Raw genomic sequence first — 21,739 nt, forward strand, 5'->3', positions numbered from 1 at the left:
CATTTCCTAACAGAGCAGATCGTTCCGCTCCACTGTGTGCAAATGAATTGAATCCAGAGAGTAATTGTGCTGGGAAACTTCAGTGGCTCTCCAGGGCAGCGTCAGGCACGAGTACTGATAGTGACATGCTATTATAGCCTTATTATACTGAAGACACTTCCGCAGTGTCTCTCTCTCTCTCTCTCTCTCTCTCTCTCTCTCTTTCTCTCTCTCTCTCTCTCTCTCGTGTTTTCTTTCCCTCTTTTTTTGCTCTGTTTCATCATCCTTCTTTCACTACTTCTCATTGTCTCGATGTTATTGCATTTCTGTCTTTCTTCAATTTTCTTTCTCTTCTTTCCTTTCACTCATCATTTTTCCACCCTTTTACCCCTCCATCCATTGCTGTCTATTAATATCTGTATTATTTCTATTTTATTTCCCCTCCACCTCTCTCTTTCCATCTGTTACAGACTATAATGCGGACGAAAGCTACCAGCCGAGAGATTACTTGGCTGCGACTATGCACTTCATGCCAGGACACTTTGCGTGTGACGTAGTTTGGAACACCATCATCCAAATCCACCCGCGACTGAAGATGGGGCCCAACATGGGAGTGGCAAGAGGTGACCCACATGCTTTCGCTAATTCAGATCAGACCATATAAACCCTATGAGGACTAATTTTTTTTTCAACATCAAATTATTGCTTTTGTGGGGCCATTACACTTCCTTTTACTTAAATAAAGCTGAATCAAAACCAAAGTACCCATTGGTACTTATGTACCGTATGTGCATGTGTGTTTGTGTGTGTGCAAGGGATGTTTTTAAAATGTTTTCAATCAATCAATTCACATTTGTCATTTCTGGTTTTACTGAAACATTCTAAGGAGAAATGGCTACAGTATTTGTGTGTGTTGGTATGTGCTGGTAATCACATTTTATTATAAATATTGGTGAAAACTTTGGTGTGTTTAAATGTTCATTGTTGATGTTGGTATTTAATAATTTATAGTGAATATTGGTGTTTAAAGATGTGTGTTGGAAAATGTTAGTGTTTAATTTTGTGTGTTAGGAGCAGCGTCTGTTGCTGTTTGATGCTGCTGGTTTGTGAATGTTGGTGTTTGGTAAAGTCTGACTTGTTGATGCTGAAGAATGGTTGGTGTTCATTATTGGTGGTAAATTCTGCTGTTTGATGGTGTGTGGTGGTGAATGCGGGAATTCAATAATGTTTTATAATGAATGTTGATTGATAGTGAATGTCGGTGTAATATAATGTCAGAATATAAATGTTTGTGTTTGTATTTTTTGGTAAATATTGGGTTTCGTATGTGTGTTGCAGAATGTTGGTGTTTGATAGAGTTTATTGTGAAATGTTTATTTTTTATTGTGAATTTTCTTGTCTGCCAGTGACTTACTCTAAATGGTGATCTTCAAAGGCATGTGTGATGTTTGATATGAATAGAATAGAATAGTTTTATTTGTCATATGTACATTACAGCACAGTGAAATTTGTTCTTTGCATATCCCAGCTTGCTCAGAAGCTGGGGTCAGAGCGCAGGGTCAGCCATGATACGGCACCCCTGAAGCACAGAGGGTTAAGGGCCTTGCTCAAGGGCCCAAGAGTGGCAGCTTGGCGATACCGGGGCTTGAACCCCCGACCTTTCGATTAGTAACCCAGAGCCTTAACCACTGAGCTACAACTCCCCCAATATATTAGACAGTAGATATTAGACTCCCCCACACATGGTGCTTTGTGTTATTAAATGTTTCTATTTTGATAGTCTGTAGTGTATTCTAAGACTATAGATCCAAGCTTCTTAGTTAGAGTTTACCTTCCTCTGCTACGATCCTAATTTCTAGAGAAAATAGTAAATGTGGTACATCTTAAATTTTCATTGTACAAGTTGTGTTTTTTTTTTTGTGTGTATAATTTAGTAGAGCGATTGTAGTTGCCATTATAGTTAATAATTGAGAATTGCTATTTGAAGCACGTTTTGTTTTATTCTTTATCAGCAATCCAGGCTCTGCGGTCAGTTTTGAGTGCCTTCTGTGTGGTCAACCGCAAGAACATGTTTGTGTATCAGGAACGCACCACCAAATCAGTCTTCTACCTCAGGTCAGTGTGGTAGTCCGATAGACTCTATCAAATCTGGCTTATGCTCTTATTACTCTTTAGTTATTTACGCAGAATGCTTACCCTTCTTAAATGTAATTTTTTTTAAGGTGGTAAAAAATGGTTCTCTCTCTACTGGACTAATCCTCCGATTTCTCTCACCAGACTATCAGAAACCTCTCAAACAGGGGCCTACAGTGATCTGGATATGAATCTCCACTTTTCTCGCTCCCTGGGTTTGGCTCGCAGTCAGGAGCCTCTAGGATCTGAAGATCTTACGGTACAGTTCACACACACTGTTAAAGTTTTTTAATAATTAAATTAAAAGCTGCCACTGAAAACTTTCAACCTTTCAACATTGAAACTTTCAACTGCTCAATTGTAGGTTTGAATTATATAAATAAAATGTGGTGTTTCCTTTTTACACTTTTTCTCTGTATAAATGACACAAGCATGCAAATGCAGTACATCCAGAATCAGCTCTTTTAAAAAAAAAAAATAATAATTACAAGATGGAAAATTGCCACATTCTTAAGATTTTCTGTAACTTTTTTTTTTCCTTTTTTCCTTTCCTACTGGATGTAGCTAGACGACCAGTGTTTACTGTCTAATTGAATGAGTGACACCAGTGTATCATTTCATAGTTATTTGACTGTGCAGCATATTTAGTTTGCATAAACAGAGTCAGTGCATGTAGAATAAAACACAGCCATTAAATGTGCTTGAAATGAGTTTAAGGAGGCTGAGTGATTGTTACACTCATAAACAAATTAATCGTGAGAGCAAATTTAATCTATTTGAACAAAATAGCTTTGTATTATTAGTTATGAAAACAAGAATTGCCAGCATGCTTTACTATTTGAGTTTCAGGATAATAGAAAAGATTACTGTTCTTAGTAGCATTTCCATGTATGCCTGGCTTTACCATTGCACTGTACATGTTTTTGTATGCGGTGTGTTTTATAGGCTACCTTTAAACACATCAACTATCAGGATACTGAAGCCTGTAGAAGTCATTTCGACTTCGGTTAGCAAGCAGACTCATTGCTGTGTGATTTATTTACTCTGCTGGGTATAAAACAGGAAGATGTCCTTCAGTTTAGGAGCTTGATGAACCATAGAGTCCTCCTTAAGGAGGAATGATCCACAGAGCAAGCTAGGAGGATCTTACTTTGTAAACTAAAAAAAAGAAATAAATAGGCAACAAGGTTGTATGAGAGACAGAGTGAGAATTGAATTCATGTGTGTTGGATATATTTCTTGTTTCCAGGGCTCACGGTCATCTCTGGAGGGCTCAAGGCCAGTTGGACAGGTGGACAAACACATTCTGCTGTTAGTGCATGGAGTGGGATGTGCAGGTGAGAGAAAGAAAGTGGCTGTGTGTGTGTGTGTGTGTGTGTGTGTGTGTGTGTGTGTTTGTGAGAGAGTGAGTGTGTCTGTGACGTGTGCTCTAATCTAGACATGTATTCACAAAATTACAAATGGGTCAGTGTATATATATATAATATTAAGCTAAAACCTGGTTAGAAATGCTTTAATTTTGAAGATAATTAATCATTATCATTATTTTTTTAATTGATTCAGTATGGTTTTAGTACGCAATTTATTTGACTTGAATCTCATTTCTTTTCACGCCATTACACGCTTTTGAAAATAGCAGAAACGAGAAGGAATTGCTGCCATGTGTTGCATTATGCAGTGATGTGTGTGTGAATTTGAAATTCATGCAGTACCGCTTACATCCTACTAGGGAATGCTGTTGCTCTTTGGACAGCTTGTTACACGGTTAAAGCAGTGATGTCACCACTTTGTCTCTTTGTCTTCTCACTCTGCCTGTCTCTCTTATCTATCCCATCTCTATTCTCTCACTTTATAATAATCAGTTTATATTTAATTGTAGACTTAACCAAGGTCGAGAAAAGTGGGTTCCACTGTATATACAACCCTATTAAGCCGACGTTTTTGAAGTGGAACCGCTAAATTCTCGCTTTGTCTTAGCATTTTTTATCGGTTATGCCGATTCTTTTATGTCGACGGACCCTAATATCTCGAGCACAAGGGGGGGCAAATTTGCCATCCGCATGACCAATCACCGGCTTTTGCCACGTCACCATCTCACTACCGTATTTTCGCGTATATAAGACACGTCTTATAAAAGGTTTTACATACCCCTCAACCAGGGTGCGTCTTATATACGCGAAAATACGGTAGTGAGACGGCACTGTGCAGCCGCAGAAGAACTCGCGGAAGTGGCGGAAAAATCAAGCCTTATAGATGCTACAGGAGTAGGATACTTTTCAAAACTGTGTTTCAGAGTGAAATGACATGAGAATTTAATTTTGACACTGGTTAGCTTTTTGTAAAAACGAACTACATCCCGCACGTTTTGTGTGATTTTCTGAGCGATCTTTGTGTTTGCAATGTTGGAGAATATAATAAAAGTTTGTTTTGAGAATCGACGGTGGTTTTGTATTGTATACTGGTAAATCTCTGCTGTTAGTTGGTGTACATATGCCTTTTGGTGTAAACAAAACATACATGTATGTAAATTTTTATAACATGCCTTCATCAAAAAAAACGCGGCAATGCTGTTGTGTAAAAGAAATTCCTCCAAAAACACGTGCATGTACATTCTCATTTAATAACGCACATCATGTAAATATATATATATATATGTATATGTACCGTAAATTAATACTTTTCTAGTTTTTAATACTCTAATCAACATGACCATGGATAAATATGGATGCTTATGTAAGTAAATGTATGTTTATTATAAGTGAGACCAAACTGAACATAGAGCATAAAGACAAAATATTCTTATAAAATGCGCCGGCACGTTTGTCGACCCCAGAGGGTTAATTGGCGAATGTGTGCATAATGGCGAATTTTGTTGCTTGATTTTAGACTTGCTGCATCAGGAAAACAAATGTTTAGTGATTAAAAAAAAAAGTTTTTTGGTGGTTTTATTCTTTTTATATATGAGTAAAGAAAGAACGTCATGAATAAATGTTTGTTGCGATGAAGGTTTTAATTTCGCCTCTTTTATATTTATTTATTTTTATTTTTTAATAATGGTCAATCAGAAATGCACACTGCATTATTCTACATACACACATTATATATATATATATAATGTATATATATATGTATATATATGTATATATATATGTATATATATATTATATATTTATACAGGTGCTACACACCTAAAAACCTTTAAATACAATAAAATATACTAATATCAAGCAAACTAATCGAAATATTCTATCCAATATTTTGTATTAAGTAAAAAAAAAATTATAATTTATAAAAATAAAAAAAATAAAAATCACTTCGAGGACAGGTTTTTCGTACCCGTGAAAGTTTGTTAAGTGATTTTTCGTAAAGTGGGGAGAGCATATCTCCTCATGATGTAAGAGCTATAAATACTATCCAATAAAAATTTAAATAGTCAATTAATTACAAATCATGTAGAGGCTTGAAAGGAAGGTGATTATGTACATGCTCTTTGATTAGCCTTTTTTTTTCTTTTCGTCCACTTGGTAGTAAAGTTACAGAGCTTGAATATTTAATAGTGCCTGTCAGTGGAGAAGAGATTATATTGGTCCTTGTTTGTGTTCTTTTTGTCAGGGCCGGAGATCACAGATGAGTTGGTGAAAGTTCTAAGAAAGCGACTAGACGAGGCCACACTCGACATCATCACTGTAATGCTGGTTAGAAACTGCAAACTGACCCCTGCAGATGTAGAGGTACTCACAATGTCTTTCCATTCCCGTTTGTGCCATTTTTAACTGGCCTTTAAATAGAGTACTGCATATGGAGTTGTTTTCCTATTAAAAGTAATAATACATAAACACAACAATGAGAGTTCATTCATTTGTGAATAGATTTGTACTAAATTTACATATAAACTTGGGGGCTTTACTGTTGACTAAAATATCTTTGTATTTTAAGGAGGATTAATGAAGCAGGGGACTTTACAAAGCTAATGATGAGGGGCTAAATACAAAACATTACAATTTGTTTTGTGAAATTGTTAAAATTATGCTCATAAAATTGTAGGCTGCTTTGTAGACTATTAGAGTGTGACATGAAGTGTCAACTGACTGAACAAATTATAATTCACAAAAAGCTCAAAAGCAAAAGGGGATATAAAAATATTGAATATTTGTGTTACATAAATTTCTTTGCCACTGTTGTATTTCTCATTAATCTACACTCAGTACCCCATAATGACAAAGTGAAAAACAGAATTCTATAAATGTCTGTAAATGTTTTGTTCTGCGGAGGCCAAATTAGAGGTTTTTGGCTCTAAACGTTGTCTTTGCTAAAAGGTAGAGAAGGTGAAGGAATGATTGAGTGATTCATTATTGAATTAGTTTAATGAATAATTAGATTATGAAAAATTTGATTGAGATTAATGTAGGATTAGGCTGCAACATAACATAAAATTAAAAAAAGCAAAGGGGGTCTGAATAGTTTTTGAGTACATGATATACACCGATCAGGATTTACATTATGGCCACTGACAGTGAAATGAATAACACTGATTCCGCACTGGAAAAAAGAGATACAGGCAAAAGTTCACCAAGCAGAACTTACTTTCTTTACTTTCATTTTCACCCATGTTCTTTCCTATCCAGTACTCACGGCTGGGCTCACATACAGTCTCCCGATTCGGGCCGCCTTACCAGCTTGACGTCCGCCGGTGCCCACTCTTGGTTCGGCCCGCCTTACTTTGCGCCCGAGCTTAATCATTGTTCGGCGACCCTTCCGCCTTTACTTGGTGGCTCTTTCCCCGAGGCTGGTGTCTCACTCCTCTTTATTGTTGTCGCTGGATTAAAACAGAGTGCACTGATTAGTCTCATTGGATGCAGGTGTTTTTTACCGCTGGTTCCACCCAACTCTGCCCACCACTCGCCCACCACTAGCACATACTCCAATGCCCGACTTAGACCAGAGACCCGTTCAGCCTGAGCTGACTCAACCTGATAGAAAGGTGTCAGAATACACAGGGTTAAGACTGTTTGGACAGAAAAAGGGTGGCCAACACAGTATTAGGCAGGTGGTCATAATGTTATGCCTCATCAGTGTAAAATATCTGCTTTTATAAAGCTGTTTAGGACAATGTCTGTTGTTAAATGCGATATGTACAAATAAAATAAAATAGAATTGAATTGTATCTGTATGTGCATAAATATGCAGCGCAGAGTTAGGAATTAGCAGTGGTTGTAGTAGAGACTATTTATTTATTTATTTATTTTTCATTTGACCTCGACTATGCTTTCTAACAATCTTGGATGACTTAGTAAAAGAATGCTTGTTTTTAAATAGTAATAATAAAAGAAAAGAAACAAATGTGCAGGCTGGTACTTAAATTATGTATTTAAAAATAAATTTTTTGAAATTAGACATAAGCAAAAAAAAAAATAAAAATATATATATATATATATATATATATATATATATATATATATATATTCTTTACTTTTAATTGGGCCTGAGCTCATAGAATAATTTGTCATTCTTTTTGTCAGAGATACAAATGTATTTATCTCTTTATTTTTCTTAATAGTTTATTCAGCCTCCTGGCTCTGCTCCTACTGAGGTGATGGAGTTCAGTCTGCCTCAGTACAGCGTTCCATGGATCAGAGCTTTGGCCCATTATCTCCGCCAGAATCTGCTCATTTTCCTGCATATTCCCAAATACACAGACAGCAACATGGAGCACCACTTCAAGGTAACTCGTACCCCCCATGTGCCCCTTGCTGCTTTGCTCCTAAATCCATTCACATGCTGGTTTTAATGCACTCTGGATTTTCTGTTTGTTCAAATGCATCTCCCGTCCATAGTTACATAGTGAATTTCAACGAATAAACAGACGCTTAATGTTATGTGGTATAGTAGTTTTAGGTCAGGGTGCATTAATAAAGGACTGTTTTTTTTCTTCAGTCCCAGCTATTCAACCTCCAAAGATAGGAGTAGTGCTGGAAAAGTTCAACCTCAATATGATAGACAACTTTCTCTCTCTCTCTTTTTTTCCTCAGTGCTTTCTCGGTCTTTCAGTGTGTTCTGTAATCAATCCACCCACCTCTCTCTCTCTTCTCTCTCTCTCTCTCTCTCTCTCTCTCTCTCTCTCTCTCTCTCTCTCTCTCTCTCTCTCTCTCTCTCTCTCTCTCTCTTTTAGCACCACTTCCATTTGAGCAGTGATCTACCTGATTCCGATATCTTTCTCTACAACAAGCCTGGAGGCCAAGGAACAGGTGGCAAAGGTACATTCTCTCGGTTCCACCACACTGACTTTCTACTTTCCTTTGTTCTTTCTATGTGAGTCTTTCTTTCTGTCGTCCTCTCTTTCTTTTTTTTTTTTTACTACAGAATGCTTTACTGACATGAGAACTGACTGTGGTTTTTAATCATATATGCCTACATTGGTCGTCTACTTAAATTGGAACACCAGTGCACCGATTTATTTATAAAGTTCTCCAGTCAGCCAATCATTGGGCAGCAGCACAATGCATTTAATGTTAATGTCCACATCAAACATCAGGATAGGAGAAATGTGTGATCTCTGCTTCCTCAAATATTCCGATTTTAAAATCGCAATGTTTACTTATGATGTGGATTGACTGAGTGATGCAAAGCTGCAAGCTTAATCCTTCTAACTTTCATTGCTTCATTCTAAGCAGTATATGACGTAGCCACAATTCTTAAAGAAAATCTTAAACTGTGATTACTTGTGTATGAATAATTTGTTACTTGGGCTATATGTATCTTTCCAGATACTTCTCATTTAAAGTAAGCTGTGTTAATCTTGGTTAAATCTTATGTAAAGCTTTACTCTCATATCTAGGATTACCATTTCCTATTTTCCTTGAAGGCTGCCTTAAAACACAGCATGGGAAGCGGAGAGACCTGTTAAACCTCAGACTCCTTATTCAGTTATCTATCATAAAACATATTATTCAGTATCCGCTATGAATTATTCAATTCCAGTAAAACTCATCTAAACTAATCCTAAAACCCATCTAAACAGTATACAGTAATCAGAGTCAGGACAGGACGTTTAGATCTGCCGAGTGCGAGTTTGTAGGAGTTGAAATAGATGTCTGTTGGCACGAAATTATTTTCAGCTCAAATCAGCACCGCATGGCAGCCAGGCCAAAGCACAGCTAAACGCTGGAAATATTGAGAATCTGTGTAAAGACCTTAATCCTGCTTTGGTGTACTGAAAAGACTGTCCTTTTGATCGACTTTTAAGTGTGCAAATCATTTAAAGAGTTTTCAATCCATTTGCAACATCATTAAATATAGCAGTGCCAACACATCAGCATCAAGAAGTGAAATGAAGTCGTGCACCATGGAAACCAACAGCACATTGGTTTTGTGCACTGTTTGGTGATAATTGGTTACAGAGGACTTTTACAGTGAAAGCTGTGAATCTGTCAGAGAAAAGAAACAAACGAGTCCTTACACTGAATAAATAGCCTATTTAGAGAGAACAAGTTATGGTGAAGTGCGTACTAACGAGGAAATCAGGGTTGACACTCCTTTCGTTGACTACTGTAGTATCCCTAGCAGCAACAAAAACACCCCTAGGCTTTCCTTTAATTGGATGCAGAACTCACCAAGTAGCTTATAAGTAGCAAATCAACAGTCCTAGAAAGAATAGAGAACGAAGCAAGAAAATACATGCATATATTCTTTAGTCCTGAGGCAAAAGACCTGGTTAATCTCATGCGAAGAAAACAGTTACCACGCAGTTTCTTGTTCATTTGGAATGCTTTCACCTTTCTTTTAAGGAGACGGCTCCTTAAATCAGTAATTCATCAACTGAAGTGGAGTGTCATACTCAATGGACTTCAGTCAGCATAAATATTCAAAAGATTAAGAAAGTTTGGGTGCTGGATGTTCACCCTTAATTGTATGTCTATGGGGTTGATCTCATTATTTAAATGTCCTTACAAAAACAAGACAAAGGCAGTAGTGTTGCTGAAGCAGAGTCAAGTCAAGTTTATTTCTATAGCACTTTTCACAACAGAGCAGCTTTACAGAATTTTAAGAGTTAAGGTGAGCGATGTGCATTTATCCCTGATGGGCAGCCATAGTGACTGTGGCAAGGAAAAACTCCCTTAGATGACATAAGGGAGAAACCTTGAGAGAAAACAGACTCTAAAGGGGAACCCATCCTCATTTGAGTGACATCAAGAGTGCGATTATAAATCAGTAAACAATACAGAACACTGGAGAGTGAGAACTAACATGAGCACTGGAGTGTAAGATTATGAGTAATGTTCTTTCTACAGTCTTTTACAGTCATTTGTGGTTATAAAACTAGGAGCTACAGAGCAACTCATAAAATAGCTCCACATTTGCGATTATCACAGATCCAACACCAGCTTCTCCACGCCAGAGCTTTTAAACACTCAAAGAGGTCCAGTGTCAAAACTCCACATGAAGTGGAATCCAAATGGTGCTGGTACGTCTCTACCCCTTTGTAAAGGTCCACAATCTTCAAGTGGGACGTGACTGGGCTGGCGCAACCTCAGGATGCCCCGGGATGGTAAAGAGAGAAAAGCAGGGAGAGGAATTAGCGTAGATGCTTTTCATGATATTAACAAGCAGACTACTTGTACTACTAGTGCAATGTGGCTGAGCTCGGAAGCAGGTTAGAAGGAAGATGAGTGAGACAGGCTGTGTGTGAGACAGTCGTAGGGTATAAGAGACAGCACATGAGACAGGAAGTGGGTGAGACAGATGATGAATGAGGCTGGCGGTCGGTGGGACAGACGAGTGAGGTAGACAGGCAGATGATGTGTGAGGCTTGCAGAGGGTGAGAGAGTTACTGGGTGAAACTGTTATTGAGTGAGACACTGATGAATGAACACTGAGACTGATGATGAGTGAAACAATCTGTGAGGTTTAAAATGTTTAATGATAAGCAAGCTCTAAGCATTGCTATTAGATCTTGGTCACATTAGGGTTCCATTTTTGTACAGTATTAAATTTTTTATGATATACAACTTTAAATGAAACAAAATGAAAGAAACAAGGTAAGCTGGAGTGCTTATGGGTGAGCTGGATACACTGATCTAAGTACTATGTAGGAGTTACACGAGTTATATTCTAATGAGTACACTGACATCCCACTTTCAAAAATTCCTATCCTGCTCTGGCCCCCAAACTAATACACAAGTCAGGGAAAATTTGAATTGTTCTGACCTTGATGTACATACCTGCTGATGCTGACATTGAGAATCTGAAAGCAGTTAAACTGTAGCATAACGTCAGTGGTTTGTGACTGAACGGGTTTTGAGATAAACACTGTGTAGAAATAAACACAGTGTCGTGGGATTTCATGACTTCACTCGTGAATCCCACACTCATTTTACCAGCTGCTTTTGGAGAATTTTCTACAGAATGACATCCCAATAAAGATTTATTTCGATGAGTTGCACTGGTCTGACCCGGGCTATAGAAAAGCAGCAGCAGAGGAATCATTTCCAAACTTTGTTAATTTCATAAAGACTGACTTGAGATGGACTTACAGGGTGATGGATAATAAAGCTAGGCAAGTTTAATTTAAAGGGGTAAAAAAAGATGTCATGCATTAGAATTGGCTAGTAGAAAATTTTTATTTTACGTTTTTAAGTTGACTGGCATTAGCCAGATTGGCCTGTTTTGGCTTTTTTCGCAAGCCAATGTATTTCAATTCTTTTTAGAAAAGTGTAAGAAATCTTGACTCACGGGCCACAGAGGGCTGTATATATTACCAATTGCTTCTGTAAAATCATTGCTTTAGTTGCCATCTTTAAGTACAGGTCTAAAAGTTAAACCTCGTCCTTGTTAAAGGCACTTTGTGCTTCACTGATATGTTTATTTAGGTTAACTATAACGCTGATATTTAGATTTAATCTTTGGTCATGCCCAGCTCTTGCAGTTACCGGTGTTTTTATACCTAGTATTAAAGTCTAAGTGCTCTATGATGGTTGTGAAGAGAAGAACTCAGTCCAGCACATAACTGAGAAGTGACTCAGTAATTTAATATGATAATATGTCTGGCTAATAATAATATGTCTGGCTGTCGAGGGATAATTGGCAGGTGGAAGCAGGAAGGCTGCTGGTGTATCAAGCCTGGAGCGACTGTCGGCTAATTAAATGATGACTCTTCAAAATACTGGCCAAGCGTATCGTGAGTTGTTCAGGTACCGATTTTGCGCCTCGAGTCTTAAAATTAAGCAGGCTTAATTTTAGCAGAACTGTGGGTTTGGATAATAAGGACTGCGTGGGGTTTTTGGCCTCGGTTCAAGGATGTGTGGGTTTAATCTTGTTCAGCTGCAGTCACGGATTAAGAAGCGTGGGCAGCGTTTTGTGCCTCTATACGTGCAGCACAGGTGTGATATCCGACGCTGATGGGACTTTGAAGTCCAGCTGTTTCCTTCTTGTATCCTACTGCAGAGAGTGTTTGCATTTTAAAGACGACTTCTAGACAGACAGAAATCCTCTTTGATACCAGGCTAGGCACTCGTTTGATCAGTAAGCCAATCCCTCACTTTCTAACCTGCTGTCCTTTTACCTATTTTTCATTAACATCTCTATTCATTCGCTTGAAGCTCATTTTTATATACCAAAATTTCAATCCAATTTTAGATTCGTATCCCACTTGGTAGTTAAGTCTGCTCTGCCATGTGTCAGCTCGCAACCCGGGAGGAGGAGAGATAATACTGCCTTCATGTGCTGTCAAATTTATTAAAAGGCCTAAATGTCACTTCGTGTAGTAATTAGTGGGAGCTTCAATTCCAAGTTTGCCGGGTTTACTGACCTTTACACTTTCCACATGACGGGGGAAATTATGCTTTTATTAGTTAGTGGTAAGGTTTAGTTATTCTAAGTGCGGTTTACTTTTAATAGTTACAAGTTGACCTTAGATAATGAGGCTGCTTTCACATACCCAATGTTTAATCCATTTGCATCGAACCCTGCTACATTTTTCTCTTTGGTCGTTTGTAAAGGTGAGAACACAGCAGTCTCACTCGGTTGAAGACCAAAACAACCTGTCTGAGACCATCTCAGCATGGTGGTGAAGGTTCCAATCGAACTGTAGCGTGCTTTGATTGCAATGAGAAAGCGATCCAGTCCTGAATAGACTCAAATGCATAAAGTGAACCAAACATGCTGTGTTTTGGGATGGAGGCGACATTTTTATCATAGATTTGAGCGGATAAACTGAGCTAAAGGACACAGTTAAGTGCTGTGGGAGTACACTATATGGACGAGGGTTGGTGGACACATGACCCTAAGATTTATGTGCTTTTTTGAACATATAAATCCACATTTAGTCCCCATTTGCTGTTATGATAACCTTTACTCTTCTGGGATGATGTTCCACTAGCTTTTGGAGGGTGTTTGTTAAAATATGTGCTCATTCAGCCACTCGGGTGTTAATAAAGACAGGTACTGAGGAGGCCAGGGGTGATTGAGTAGCTCTATAGCAGGCCACTTAAGGTTTTCCACTCCAACCCATGTAAACCAAATCTTCATTGTGCTTCCTCATGCACAGAACAGGTCATGCTGGAACAAGTTTGGGCCTCCTAGTTGAAGTAAAGGAAAAATGTACTGCTACTGCATCCAAACACATTCTATTTAAGTGTGTGCCTCTGAATCAGTGGTAACAATTTGGGGAAAAAACAAATTTGACTGAAAAAGTCAGGTGTCACAATGCATATCCATACTTATTCTTCTTGTCCACAAATCAGTTAGGGTAACCAACACAACTACACTTTTATTTTCTCTCATTTTGAACTTGGTGCTATTTGATGTTATTGAATTTAAATGTGATATTTCAATAAATTAGATATTTTATATATATTTTTTTATTTAAGTATTTTAACAATTTTTTTGGGTGATTGAGGACAGGTGGAGCTTAAAAATCCACCACCCTCTAAATAAAAAAAAAAGGGAGAACCACTGAGTTATACAAACATTTAATCATAATTCTGAGTAAAGAAAAAAATGTTTTACTTGTTTAATTGTTCACTTTTAGATTTGTATGTTGCATCTGTAACCATTGGTTGTCTAATATGCAATATTATAGTAGAAGGAAATGCTAAAATCAGGCTAGATAACTAGCTAATGTTAGTGGGGCATGTGAACTTGAAGGATTTCTGATGAAGATGTAGTGAGTTGGATGGGCATGATAGTCTAGAATATGTGATTCAGCCAAAAAAAAAAAATGGAACCAGTCACTGCACCATGTTCAAGAAACTGAACTTCTCTTAGTGGGATACCAGGAGCCCCAGGCAAGTTTCTTCTTGTCTGTGCAGAGAAAGGTACTCTTTTTGTCTACTTGGGGTTCTTCTGGGTTCTCCAGCTTCTGTGGTAGTTTATTGGGTACATTGGATTGTAAATGCATATGTGTGTGCATGGTGTCCTATGTTGGATTGTATTTCTGCCTCAGTGTTCCTGTGATTAATTTCTGATGGTAATTAATTAAGATTTATTGTATATTTATTAGCCAACAAGTACCAGTTTAGTCAGTGTTACAGAGGATAGAAGAATGTCCTCCTCTCATTGAGAAAGTAGGGTTGCTTTTGTTCTCGCAGATGGCTGTCGATTTGTCTGGATTAATTTATAAGTTGTATTGCAACAGTACAAAAGTGGACCAAACGGAGCTTTTACTCTCCTCATAATAAACGGTCAACTAAAACACTTTTGATATTGCAGCAAGTATTGATCAGAGAGAGAAAGAAAATCCTAAATCCAAGCATTCACTTTTTTATGAAAGATTTAAATACTTTTGTAACTAGCAGTGTAAACAAACTCATGAGAACATGAACATGAGAAATCGGAAATATGTAAAGATCTGAGGTACAACATTTCTTTTCCGCACTCAATGCAACTTTGTGTCTTTCTCTTTTCTCCTTCACTTCTTGTCTCTGTCCCTGTCTGTGTGATTGAGTCTCTGCGTCATGGTGTGTTCTTTCCTGTGCTCACTGTTGTTGTGGGTGTTCTTTGTTGTGACTCAGGTACCATGTCGGAGCTCGTTCAGAACCTCTTCCCACCCTCACAGTTCCAAGGTACCACAGCTCCATTTCCCATCAGTGTTTTTCTTCCTGGCTGTATGTGTGTGTATGAGAGTGGTTCTGCTCTTACTTATTCAGCTTTGTTTAGTTTGTGGTGCCTTATTTGTTCTAAAATCCACAAAGCCACGCTTGGGCCTGCATGAGATGGGCTGCTAGCAGCTGTTATTTCATTTCATTTATTTTTGTCCTGTGGTCCATCGGAGAAAAAAAAAAGTGCTTTATGTCAGTGTTGTGAAAATTTGCTTCACGCTTTCAGAGAAAACTTTTTCAAAAACCCCAACAGTTTTTGTTTTCACGGCTGAATGCGGTTTTCCCTGAAATCTTTCTCGGGTTTGTAGCATGGAGTAATGTTGGGTGTTTGTGCTAACTCAGAGTGTGCGAGCTTTTTGAAATGTGCTCATATTTAGTATTTATGATAAATATCCTTTTGCAAATAATGCTGTTTTTTTCAGGCTCTTTGTGTAGATCCATTTACGTTAGCACACATGCTCTGATGTTGACAACTGATGGATATCAGATGTAGGATGAAGTATAAAGAAATGTATTTGTCCTTATAAGATTTTGTGATTGTAAATGCAGTTTGCATCGTGAAAACTATTATACTTAGTTTAACCCTATTTAGAATACTAATTGGTAACTCTCTGTAAATGTAGTTCCATAGTAAATTGTTTGTGTCATGTTGATGGATTGGGATACTCACAGATAGCCATAAAAAAAAAAAGGCAAATAGATTTTTTTTATGCTCTGTTCCACTGTCTCATGCCACATTTTTATTGAGCTGTGATAGAATTACAGCTGACGCAAATTCTGTTGTCTCTGTCTTAAGGTTTCAGTCATGTGAATGTACATACGGCTGAAACTTTTCCTGATAAAAACGAAGCGTTTTGTAATGCTCAATGAACAGGGCGAACTGAGTAATGTGAATTCAGGAGCAATGTTGAAGTAAGCTGTCTAGTAAGCAGGATGCAGTAGTATGGCAAGACTTTTTTTCAAGTTTGTTATTGATGATAAATCATTCTTTTGGTACTAGTGTGATCTTCGCACAGGAAATACACAATAAATTCGACTAAATATTTAAGATTTCTTTCCCACTTGTTAAGATAGTTGTTTTGCAGCGAGTAAAGTAATAATGGCAGAACTGAGCTAACTTAGATTGTTGACATGATCACTGATTTACAGCTCTTATGGGTCTTAGAGGAACACCCACGGCTGTCTGGAGGGCACAGAAAACAGAAGAGTCGGTCAGGCCTCATCAAGCCTCTTGTAATGTTGTGTGGTAAATAGAGCTTTCACTAAATAAAGGGTGAAGACACACAGCTTGGATGAACACTCCATCATTACAATGATTGTACAACACAGCCTCTCTCTCTCTCTCTCTCTCTCTCTCTCTCTCTCTCTCTCTCTCTCTCTCTCTCTCTCTCTCTCTATCTATCTATTTATCTATCTTCTTCTCTTTCACAAAATCAAAATCACCACAAAAATCACATTGCAGTGGTTGGAGAAGGAGAAGTGGCCAGTTATTGGTCGTGTGGGTTGTGAGCAACACATGTCCTACTGCAGGAGAGAGAGAAAAGGGGAGAGAGAGATGGAATGCTAGAAAGAGTAAGGAGAGAACGACATTGATTGAGCGAGGCTAAAACAGAGAAAGAGAGAGAAAAAGTGAGGAGGTGAGATGCGATGAAGTGGAGAGATAAAGCAAGGACTGCAGGTGGTGTGCGTGACCCTCGCACTCATCCATCATCTGTGGAGTATGATTCACAGTGCTAATGGTGTGCACTAATAACAGCAGCTATATAAACACACACGCGCACACACACTCTGAACGTGACTGCTGTTGCAATGCAGCTGTTTGTTGCAGAGTGAAAGAGCCATTAATCTCTCTCTCCACTAGAGGCATGCCACTCACATTCTCTAGGCTCGGTGTTTGAAAAGCTGAGCATGCATACATGACTTGTACAATCCCAACTGATTTTAAAGAATAGAACATGCACACGACAGAGTTTTTTGGCATTAGGGCACACACGCTTTTACATTTAGACAAACATGGGGTAATGCGGTTCGTTGTGTAGTAGAGGGAAGGAAAGGTTTGGAATGAATCAGACCTGATGTTATGCTTCACATAAATAGTCATTTATAAAGAGAACAACAACCACCAGAGTAGACAAAACTGTCATTTCACTTTACTAAACACTACAGTTTTGTTACTTTGAGCTTCATCTTTGTGCTCAACAAGGTTTAAATTAGCTTTCCAGACAAATTGGTCTTGGTCAGGTCACAATCACATCTAACTGTCTCCCATCACACAGTAGCTACTAACCAGTAAAGGAGAAAGCAGACATTTTTTATTCCTGCTTTATATCCTTAAAAGAAAGCATTTTTAACCCTTTTCTGCGTACATTTATGATTCAAGATTTGTATTTATTGTACATATACAGAATACAAATTACGGAGAAATGTAAACCCGATCGGCTGCTCAGAAATTTGTGTGCAAATTTCAGATACAAGTATACAAGGAACTATAAATATAAAATAATAGAAAATATGAGAAAATAAAATAAAATAGAAGCGGTAAGAAAATACACCGACCAGACATAACATTATGACCGGTAAAGTGAATAACACTGATTATCTCTTCATCATGGCACCTGTTAGTGGGTGGGATATATTAGGCACCAAGTAAACAGTTTGTCCTCAAAGTTGATGTGTTAGAAGCAGGAAAAATAGACAAGCGTAAAGATTTGAGCGATTTTGACGAGGGCCAAATTGTGATGTCTAGACGACATCAGAGCATGTCAGAGAATCTCCAAAACTGCAGCTCTCGTGGGATGTTTCCAGTCTGCAGTGGTCAGTATCTATCATAAGTGGTCTAAGGAAGGAACAGTGGTGAACCGGCGACAGGGTCATGGGCAGCCAAGGCTTATTGATGCACGTGAGGAGCGAAGGCTGTTGATGCTTGATGGGTCAGCTGTTTGGCAGCTAAGGGAGACCAACAACATATCAGGCAGGTGGTCATCATTTTATGCCTGATCGATGGTCATAATGTATTGCCTGATTGGTGTATATTGATTAATGATAAAGTGGAACTTTAAAATAGTGCGAATATATTTAGATGTGCAAAATAGAAGTATGAAATTTAGTGAGGTATGGCAATAACAAACCAAAAAAACAGTAATAGTGACAATTAGAATGTTAGGTGCTGTGCAAATGCAGACTGAACACAAGTATGACTGTAAAGTACATTTACTTAAAATCTCAGATTTGATTGGCTCGTGTCACTCCGATTGATAGGGGACAGAGAGCATTACAGAGTTTAAGGCTGATCTTGCTTTATTGTACTCTCGAGCATGAATGGCAGTGGTGTTGTCTATTGAAATTAATAGTTTGTTCATGATTGAGTGAATAGTGTTCTAACATGCGGTTTTTTTTTTTTTACCAATACATGATTATGATTCTGTGTACTTTATGATCATCTGTTGACATGCCTGTACTGGTGTTTTATCTTATGCTTTCTATCAACTGGATACATTTTCTGGTCATTTTCCAGACCAGTCCAAATGTCGGTCACACCGATATGACGTCCATCCTGGTGCATCAATGAGTCAAATTAGGGCAAACAATATATTAAATCCTTTTATTTTTGCTGGATGTGTCTAATTTTTGCCTCCCCCAGCAGAAGCATCCTGCACTACAAGCCAGTGCTTTGGCTATAAATTTCCTCAAATGGCTTGTCCTAGGTTGAGCATACAGCCCTGGACCCCCTGCAGTTTGCATATTAAGCACGAGTTTGTGTGGAGGATGCTGTGATCTACCTGTTGCCCCTGAGAAGACAGTGAGCATTGCGAGAGTCATGTTCTTTGACTGTTCGAGTGCTTTTAACACCCTCTGGCCAAGGCTGTGGGGTAATAAGCTAAGTGCAGCAAAAGTGGACGCACAGAGCAGCAGGCTACTTTTACCTCGCTGCAGAAAGGAGCACTTTTACAGATCCTTTTCTCCCTGCAGCCATTATAGCATACAACACCGTCATTTATTCCTCCATCTGACAATAATAGTTGGCTTAAAACACATTCTATTAGGTGCTTACTTATTCAGTGTTACACACATTCTCTCTTTGCATTTATCTGTGCTTTTTTAGTTCTGCAATCTGTGGCGTGTATTATATCCATGCCATTTGTTGCTCCTAGCTATGTAAATAGCTGTTCCTTCTATCAGCTGGGCAGTGGCATCCCTGACCGTCTTGCACTATTATTGGAAAAAATGTCTGAATCTCTGGTGGCTTCCAGTCATTCCCAATGTGAAAGCAAAAGGCTTGTAAAGGCTTTATATTTTCCCCATTTACACTACTCGATGGCTATCTCTGGTCTGATTGAACTCTAGATTCACTTGTGATTCTGAAATAGTAGAAATGAAAGATAAAATTGGGTGACATGTCCTGTTAATAACGTAAATTGCTTCGAAATTTATGCACAGCGAAGAAAATTCTCCCCTTGGATTTCAGACAATCCATAGTGGACTGTGCCTTTTCACTTAATTTTTGTGTCGCGTTTAAGCATTAGATGTGTTTACAAGCGTTTGCATTTGCATAATAAGCAGCAGCCTTTGCCTTCGTGCACAGAACGTCTTGGCTGGCTAATTGTATTTAACAAAATGCTTTTCACATTTCTTGCATTAGACTCCATCAGTCACTACAATCCAGTTCTAACAGGTGTGTGTGTTTGGTGTTTTTCTACAGGTATTGCATGCATTGCACTATCATTCGTGGATGCTCAGGATCGGCCACTGAATATCTGTGCTCAAGATTGTGGCACACCGAAAGGAGACGCCACCTCCATCTGTTTCCAGCCTGAGCACTTCGACAGCCTCACGTCTGTGGTGAAAATGGATTCAGATAAACACAGCACAGGTACCTGTTTTGATTCAGTTTTATTTGTATAGGGCTTTGAAAAAATGGGATATTGTCAAATAGCAGCTTTCAGGAAATCCAAATTTAAATCAAGAGCTTTGAAAAGGTCTGTTATAAACTTGCATTTCTAAACAAAAAATATGACAGCAAAGACTTTATTATTTGTTTATTAATTTAAAATGAATCCTATAATGCAAAATATTAAAAAGAAATGTGACCTTATAAATGCTTAGATGCTCACATTTTTTTTGTCTATTGAATTTGTAAAGAAAAATACGCCACCACTGGAATGTTACAGAAGCTGCTAGTGTGTAAAAACAGTAAAAAAGCAAAGATGCCCTTTGCTCATACTATTCACGATTGTTGTGTTTTTATTGAATGCCAAGTCTAGTTTGTGTGCGCTTTGTCAAACTGTACATACTTTTAAAATGAGATCTAATTTCCATGATATTAGATGTACCAGTCATATATATTTAGAGAGTATACACATTATATCCTGTGTGTGTGTGTGTGTGTGTGTGTGTGTGTGTGTGTGTGTGTGTGTGTGTGTGTGTGTGTGTGTTTTCAGAAGGCATAGTATGGGTGCGGTTCGATATCTGGGAGCAGGGGAACGTGAGCCCTCTGCAGCTGACAGAAAAACTTCGCTCAGCGCTGCGCCATGCACTGTGTGATCTCATCATGGAGATGAAGGTCCTACCAAACCCGCTGTGTCTGGAGACATTCTGCGTTCATGAAGCAGTACAGAAAGACAATAATACCAGTGAGACGAACACTGACATGATTAATTTTGAGTTCTTTCATCAGTTTTTTCCCCCCAACAGTCCATTAACAAAAATTGTATTGATCACATTTACTTGATCACTAATTCATGTTATTTATCTTCATATAAGAGGAAAACTGTGCATGTTCACATGTCTTATAGCTGTATGGTTGAAAACACACACATGAGGCATATATTCATGTAAAAACATTCTTTAGTTTTATATATAAGGGTATGATAATCATATTATCCTTGGCAGGTCTTAAAATTAGTTAAATACCATCTTAGATGAAGAATAATACATGACATATTACAGCATGTCATTGTTTATTTTGCAAAAATTAAGCCAAGATTTATAAGCAGTTGTGTGAAATTGACATACACTGCTGTTTGAGGCCAAGCAGCAGCCAGGTGTTGCTAATTAGACATCCTTAATCAATTCACCACCTCTATAAAAGCCCAAGTTTTAGAAGTTTGCTAGTCTGGAGCATTCAGGTATGTGTCAAGACAATGCCAAAGAGGAAAAAAATAAGCAGTGATTTTCGAGAAGCAGTTGTTCCCTCTGATCAATCTGGGAGGGGTTATAAGGCCATTTCCATACATTTTAAAGTCTGACTTTCTACAATGAGGAACATTTGTTATGAACTTATTATTCACAAGTGAAAGACATTTAAGAGAGTTGCAATTCTTCCCTGGAGTGTACGTCCCATCAAATTCACCCAAAGGTCACACCGTGCAATGCTTATAGAAATTGGAAAAATCCCAAGAGTTGCAAACTCTACAGGCTGCAGTTAGCAATGTGAAAGTTAACGATTAGAAAAAGACTGAACAACTATGGTTTGTTTGGAAGGGTTGCCAGGACAATTGGATTGAGCCTCCTCAAGCTAAAATAAATGTTACATA

The 21,739-nt window shown here is 38.1% G+C and overlaps 1 protein-coding gene across 34 annotated transcripts in view; it reads left to right on the top strand.

Annotated features, from left to right (window-relative positions):
* The window catches only part of szt2 (SZT2 subunit of KICSTOR complex), a 100,628-nt gene that overhangs the window by 38,699 nt on the left and 40,190 nt on the right, over positions 1-21,739 (top strand). For 25 of the 34 annotated variants that reach the window (XM_083568020.1, XM_083568031.1, XM_083568027.1 and 22 more), the window contains 10 exons: positions 450-602; positions 1,992-2,094; positions 2,257-2,371; positions 3,362-3,449; positions 5,725-5,843; positions 7,670-7,834; positions 8,282-8,366; positions 15,120-15,170; positions 19,906-20,076; positions 20,645-20,836. In XM_083568020.1, coding sequence (XP_083424146.1) covers positions 450-602; positions 1,992-2,094; positions 2,257-2,371; positions 3,362-3,449; positions 5,725-5,843; positions 7,670-7,834; positions 8,282-8,366; positions 15,120-15,170; positions 19,906-20,076; positions 20,645-20,836 — 1,242 coding nt within the window. The remainder of the gene's footprint in view (positions 1-449; positions 603-1,991; positions 2,095-2,256; positions 2,372-3,361; positions 3,450-5,724; positions 5,844-7,669; positions 7,835-8,281; positions 8,367-15,119; positions 15,171-19,905; positions 20,077-20,644; positions 20,837-21,739) is intronic. The other 9 variants (XM_083568025.1, XM_083568026.1, XM_083568036.1 and 6 more) reach the window with 1 other exon arrangement.

This window comes from Silurus aristotelis (assembly GCF_946808225.1).
Source record: "Silurus aristotelis genome assembly, chromosome: 2".
NCBI lineage: Eukaryota > Metazoa > Chordata > Actinopteri > Siluriformes > Siluridae > Silurus > Silurus aristotelis.